Source organism: Gigantopelta aegis, chromosome 14 (genome assembly GCF_016097555.1).
Source record: "Gigantopelta aegis isolate Gae_Host chromosome 14, Gae_host_genome, whole genome shotgun sequence".
In the NCBI taxonomy this organism is placed as follows: Eukaryota; Metazoa; Mollusca; class Gastropoda; order Neomphalida; family Peltospiridae; genus Gigantopelta; species Gigantopelta aegis.
In genome coordinates, this window is record NC_054712.1 from 4,636,105 (window position 1) to 4,643,543 (window position 7,439).

Below are 7,439 nucleotides of genomic sequence, written 5' to 3' on the forward strand. Positions count from 1 at the left end.
AGACGTTACTTACATTTCTACTCCAGCCGTGTCACAAAGTACCACTCGGCTTGTGGGAGGGGAGGGGGATAAATTTGTTCCAGTTTCCAGTGAGATGTTACTTACATTTCTACTCCAGCCGTGTCACAAAGTACCACTCGGCTGGTGGGAAGGGAGAGGGTGTAAATTTGTTCCAGTACCCAGTGAGATGTTACCTACATTTCTACTCCAGCCATGTCACAAAGTACCACTCGACTTGTGGGAGGGGAGGGGGGTAGAAAAATTTCCAGTACCCAGTGAGATGTTACCTACATTTCTACTCAAGCCGTGTCACAAAGTACCACATGGTCCATGGAGTTTGGGGAGGTTAAATTTGTTCCAGTACCCACCACCAACAAAATAATGTGGCAATATTCAGCAGACCCACCACCCATGTGATATGTAGATCAGCCCTAATGGGAGGAAACTGAGAGACGATGTTTTTTGTTTTTTAGGCTGTTGTGTCAGTATGCATTATTTATTGGGGATGGGAGGTAGGTCAGTCATAAAGCCTTCGCCTGAGTTACGTTTGGTTGCACGATCCAGTGCCTATGTGGTGAGCAGCAAGGGCATAATTTACTCAACTCTCTTGCAACTTTGCGATCTCGCAGTGCAATGCTAAAAGACTTGCAAAGAGGATGCTTTGTTGTCTAGCAGAGCCTAAGAGAACTTTGTGAATTAGGCCCCAGGTTTCCTTTCTTCTTCTCATTCAAAAATCAAAATATCCATGTTAGACACCAGATAGCTGTAGTTTCAAGTTGTTATGGTTGTCTTGCCTACCATATATGTTTTGGTGCATTGTGGTCCAACTATAAACCAAGTTTCACTGACCTAGGATTTGTGGTTTGTGAGAAACTGATTTAAATGGAAAACTTTAATGTTAAACTTTAATGCAAAAGTTGACGCTGTCAAAATCAAGAAAGTAATACCGGTACCTATACGTCACATTTTCACAATCAAGACAGTAATACCGGTACCTATACGTCACATTTTCACAATCAAGACAGTAATACCGGTACCTATACGTCACATTTTCACAATCAAGACAGTAATACCGGTACCTGTACGTCACATTTTCACAATCAAGACAGTAATACCGGTACCTATACGTCACATTTTCACAATCAAGACAGTAATACCGGTACCTATACGTCACATTTTCACAATCAAGACAGTAATACCGGTACCTATACGTCACATTTTCACTTCATACTAACGAGGTTGTTCAACAAATATGCCTTTCGTAAACTTTTTGTACATTATTGATTTTTGGAATAAAATTGTTTTGTCGCATTTTATCTGTGACAGCTAGCATTTCAGATGTTTCAAGTTACTCCATTTAAAATGGAACATGGACCCAGAATACCAATAGTTATTGTGTCAGTAAGAATGGATGGCTTTCTATGAGTGTAGTAGGCAAACCTATTTATTGTCTCACGTGTATGAAGTAAAAAGGCAAGATATAGGCTTTACTTTTCTCTGACTGTTAAAGTTTCACGTTTAGATAATTTTTTCACAAACTTTAAGTCCTAGGTCAATGAAACTTGGTTTATAGTTGCACCTTTGAATGTTCATCACAGTGAGCTGAAACTTGGTTTATAGTTGTACCTATGGATGTTCATCACAGTCACAGTGTACTGAAAAGTGTATATATATATATATATATATATATATATATATATATATATATATATATATATATATGGTAGGCGAGACATCTAATTCCGCAGAATTGTTGTTTTATTAAGTTGTTTATGCATCTTTTTTTTTGCTTTTAGTCTATGATGCTGAAGATGAGAATACGGTAATAGGAACATTAAACCTGACAGTGGAATGTCTGTCGGCCATGCAGTGTGTGGAGCGTGAGATGGAAGTGGAAGGCACTTACTGACAATTGTATCTTAGTAACGATAATGTGTAGTTTACATTAGCATTATCAGAGAAATAATCTTCACTAGCAACCATACTGTGACCTGACAGTTGTTATCTAAGAACCTTCGCTGGTGTACATAAAGGTTGAGGATATGTTTCCAGAGGTTGAAATAATCAGTCATTTAGTTACCAGTGGTGACCACATTTTTTAGTAAGTGGCTCCTAAATGGCCTCCAATTTGGTTGGTCCTGGGGGGCCAGTTGGTAAATTCACCTCTACATATTATTTCCTCTTGCATAGGTTAGTAATGGCCATAAACTATATAGAATGGTCAGTAGCTGATTCTGGACAATTGATTATGACTCGACTGACTGAATAAATAAATACTAGTAATATAAGAGCTAGAGCTGCTTGGTAGGGCAGGGGAATTGCCCCACACACACTCCACCCCAAGAAATATAAATTAAACTTGTGATTTGTGTATATACCGGTACATCAACTCATCTTTAATCCATTGCATTATCCAAAGTAATGCTCATTTTACTAAAAAAAATATATCCCAGTTTTTGACTAGTCACTTTAAAAAAAAGGAAGGAAAAAATGTCTTAACCATTATTAATCCATTTGATACAAAAAGAAAAATCCCATGTGGAAATAATTACTCCTTTTTTTTTATCAAGTCACAAGTATTCTTTGGTTAAAATTTAACAGCATATTCAAAAATGGCATTTGTAAATGGTCATATGTTTCTTCTTTTGAAACATTTATGAAGTCACAAATACATACTAAAAGCGTTTTTTTTTAAATGACTTTTAATTTGGAAATAACCGGAGTCATAATATGTTACTCCTTTTGAATTTAATAAGTCGCAAGTACTCCTAGGTTAAACACATTTTTGAATTTAATAAGTCGCAAGTACTCCTAGGTTAAACACATTTTTGAATTTAATAAGTCGCAAGTACTCCTAGGTTAAACACATTTTTGAATTTAATAAGTCGCAAGTACTCCTAGGTTAAACACATTTTTGAATTTAATAAGTCGCAAGTACTCCTAGGTTAAACACATTTTTGAATTTAATAAGTCGCAAGTACTCCTAGGTTAAACACATTTTTGAATTTAATAAGTCGCAAGTACTCCTAGGTTAAACACATTTTTGAATTTAATAAGTCGCAAGTACTCCTAGGTTAAACACATTTTTGAATTTAATAAGTCGCAAGTACTCCTAGGTTAAACACATTTTTAAAGAAATGACATTTGTAAATGGGTCATAATATCTTAAACTGTGTTACTGTGATTTTAATTTTCTCTTTGTACAAGAAGTACAATGTATCTTTATAATCCAGATTTGTGTGTAAACCGGCCTGATCTCCAAGTCCCGTCCAGTGTCAATGGAAGCTGTGTAGAGCGACATAGTGGATACTGGCTCATTTCATCAGTCCTCTTGGATCTGGTTTAGTCAGTCTTAATGTTCCATGTGTTCACGGTCATGGCTATCTTGTCTGTATTGTACTGAATACTGAAAGATTTCAGATGCGACCTTCTACTATATCATAGCTGTAATTATTTTTGTTCATTATACATGAAACTTAGAATGCTACTCATATTCATCATTTAGCCTGGACAGTTGGCAACTGGGCAAAGTTTATTTTTAAATGTATAACCCAATTCTGGTTCATGTAAGCCTACTATACATTTAAGAAGTCTCCAAAGCTTCATTTTGACAAAACGGCTGCATGTTTGGTGGCTTTTGTGCCAATGCATTACAGATGCAACTCTGGCAAGTAACCATGGTAACTGGCAATGCTGTGGAGGTTACCACCATGTTTTCAATTGTCTGCAGTATTTATTTTGCCACAGAACTTAAATTTTCTGTCACTTTTTTTAATTGTTTATTTTTGGTAATATAAGTTACCAACAAATTAAACTCCTCTTATTGTAATACATTTACCAACAAATTAATTTCAAAACTGCTGTGAAGATTAGTTTTCCATGACATATTATTGCCATGGATATTGTCTTAATTTCCAGCGTTGCAGATGTGATTCCAAAACAACATGTAAAATTATTTCTAAGTGTAGTTTCCAACACTTTGTTGTATCATCGGCATTAGCAGAACATATTGCAACAAACTAACAGAATCGTTTAAATATGCCTCTTTTCTATTTGGTTTTATTGCCAGTTTACCAGATTGACTGTGAATTTGTTTTTGGAGAAGAACAACCTATGTGTCATCCCTGGCTATAATTTACTGTATTACGGAGTCTGAAACGGTTAAAAACCACAAACACAAAGTTTGTTCCATGTTGCCTTGTAGCTGTATCCAAATAATTTATACTTGTATTTTATTGTTTTTAACTGTGATATGTAAATACTGAGTATTTTTCCGTCCTGTTGTTTTGTAACATAGTGAAGTGCCTAAATACGGTAATAAATTGATAGTATGAAATAGTTTTGTTTGTAGTTGATTGTAGATCCTCGTTTGGGGGTTATTGAATCATTTTGATTCAGCCATTTTCATTGGGATATTGCGTTAAAATTTATTTTAAAATCCAAATGTAGGCGGTTACGATTACATTTTTTTTTTATAATGCGTTGTAAGCAAACATTAAAGTTTGTTTTGGATGTCAAATATTTCATAATTTTGACATATAGTCTCATAGTGGAAACCTGCTACATTTTTCCTTTAGTAGTAAGGGATCTTTTATATGCACCATCCCACAGACAGGATAACACATACCTCGGCCTTTAATATACCAGTCGTGGTGCATTAGTTGGAACAAGAAATGGGCCTACTGATGGGGATCGATCCTAGACCAACCGCACATCAGACTAGGGCTTTCAAACTGGGCTACGTCCCACCCACCTTGTAAGCAAGTGCTTTTCAGGTCTCTTGTTAATATGTAACAAAGTTAAAGGTGATCTCTCTCATGGGGTGAGAATGCCATGGAGGACACCACCTTTTATACTTGTCAGTCTCCCCATAACACATGTAAAAATACACACAGACAGTGTGGGTGCCCCCGACCCCAGCCCCCCCCCCCCCCCTCTTAAAAAACATCCTGGCAAGGCCATTGATCTCACCCACCAAGAAGTACACCACATTTCCTCAAATATATGGATGTCAAAAAGAAACATTACAGATATAAAATTTGATAAATGTTGAAGCCAATTGAAAAAAAATAACCAATTTAGAAACCACCTTACAAACATGTTTCATGTATCACAAAGTGCATTGTGATGTAGACTGGAATTCATCGAATCATGATACTTTCATATCGCACCATTTTTTAAATAATACTTCTTCTTCTTCTTCTGCGTTGAAGCTATAGTTGATCATGCTTTAGATTTGGAGTCCGGTCTCTGTCAAGTCGTCTTTGGAATCCCAAAGCTCGACAGCCAGTATTGCTCCGTTCAGCCAATGCTTTATTAATAATACAATTTCAAGCTTTGGAAAGTTTATTTTGGGCATCAGTATATATGCCAGGGTGCTTATTCTTTTCAAAATGGTTCTGGATCTGGCAATTTTATTTATTTTTAAACTGGTTCCACTTTCCAATAGACAAAACTGTACATACTATGGCCTTTGGTGCACCACTTGTGGGACACTGATAGAGGTGGGGATAATTTTATTTAAAAAAATATTGATAATGAAAGGCTGTGTGCAGTTGGAATAGAGGTTACTAACATCCTATCTGGCATGTACATGTTGGAAAGGAAGTTTATTTAGTTTAAAGACACCACTAGAGCACATTGATTAATTAATCATCAGCTATTGGATGTCAAACAATTGGTAATTCTGACAGTCATTAGAGGAAAACCGCTACGTTTTTCCTTATGCAGCAAGGGATCACAGACAAGAAAGCACATACCACGGCCTTTGTCCACTTATGGTTGTATGGATCCCCTGAGGTGGTTCGATCCTGCGATGCAAGCACCTCAAGCGAGCACTCAACCGACTGAGCTAAATCCCACCCTTGTAGAAAAGGATTTGATGCTTCTTTCTTTCTTTTTTCAAAGTCAAACTTCAACAGCAAAGTTCATCTGCAGTGTCCAAGATTAATCCGATTAAAATTAGCTCTACTGGTTTACCAGTAGATCTAACAGCATTGCATGGACTCCCATGTCCAGGTGACATTTCATCTATAAATAACAATTTAAATATCGACCAATTACACTTCGCCTTTTATAGTTATTCGGGAGCATAAAAATTCTAAAAATATTTATGCGACATCCCAACTCACAATCACCTGAGAATAATCGGAATTTAGTATCCACTTTTGGATACTGGGCATTCTAATATACTAAAACAACTCTTACATGTAACATTAATAGCAAGACAGACTTGAGGTACCATGTGAATGTGGTTTAATCTGCTCTCGTGTAGTACATGGGATTCCATCAGGATAATGGATCGTTAGTGGTCTGAAGCGGGAGAGGGGCGTCAAATATGAATTTAGGCGACCTTTTTGTATACATTTTCCCTGGATACCCCCAATATGAATAGCCTAATATTGCACTTTAAAAAAAAAAATTAAAAAATTTAAAAACAATATTTATTGACGTTGGTCTCCCTACATTTGACAATTACAAATTTTACATGGCAGATAAAACTGGTTAAAACCAACAAGTAGACCGATAGACAAGAAGTGAAGACATGATGTGTATGTGGGTGTAAGAGAGAATGTTTTAGCCTCAGCAGACTCCCACCCCTGACCGCTGATCTCAAACATGATCTGTGGATGCTTTATGGTGTATTTGTGACCTTTTAATAATTTCCCACCTTCACCTTTTAAAAACATGGTGAAGGGAAACATTCCAATCGAATTAAAATTAGCTCCACTATTACATGTGGATCTAACAGAAGCCCATTGGAGCTCATGTCCAGTTGACCTTTTATTCGACCAATCAAAACCGTACTTGCAAAATCATGCCAGTGATTTGAAAAGAATTTGAAAACATTTGGGATTATGCCGAGGGTGAATTACGAAGTATGCCAGAAACTAATTTCAAAATAAAATTCATTTTAAGACAGGGGGGGGGGGGGGGGGGGGGGGGAACTGATGATATAGCCATAAAATCTGTTTATACTAGTATACAATCCAGAGTTTATTACTGCACTTTTCCCCCTGCTTTTTCAATGTTGAAATTGACCAACAAGTTCGCCTATTGCATAAATAGTCTCGACCGATATTTTTAGAATTTGTATGCTTCTGAATAACGTTATAAAAGGCGAAGTTTAATTGGTCGATATTTAAATTGTTATTTATAGATGAAATGTCACCTCAACATGGGGAGTCCATTCAATGCTGTTAGATCTACTGGTAAACCAGTAGAGCTAATTTTAATCAGATTGGACACATTCCCTCCTCTCCAGTTGTGGAATTATTGTAATCGTCATAGCTCCTTCTTACCTATCAGATAATGAACTGAATGTTCCAACTGTTCATGAGAACCAGTTGTTCTAATGCAGGAAACAAATGTCTTCTTTAATTAAACTTTATGAAATGGGATTGTAAGCTAATCATTACCTACAAAATAACAAGATCTAA

General features: G+C 36.3%; 1 protein-coding gene across 1 annotated transcript in view; it reads left to right on the top strand.

Moving 5' to 3' along the window:
- LOC121388414 (protein fantom-like) overlaps positions 1-4,336 on the top strand; it is a 57,871-nt gene extending 53,535 nt beyond the window's left edge. The window contains exon 39 of the mRNA XM_041519723.1: positions 1,797-4,336. Within this exon, the coding sequence (XP_041375657.1) occupies positions 1,797-1,909 (113 nt within the window). The 3' untranslated portion in view covers positions 1,910-4,336. The remainder of the gene's footprint in view (positions 1-1,796) is intronic.
- Positions 4,337-7,439: the final 3,103 nt, after the last annotated feature.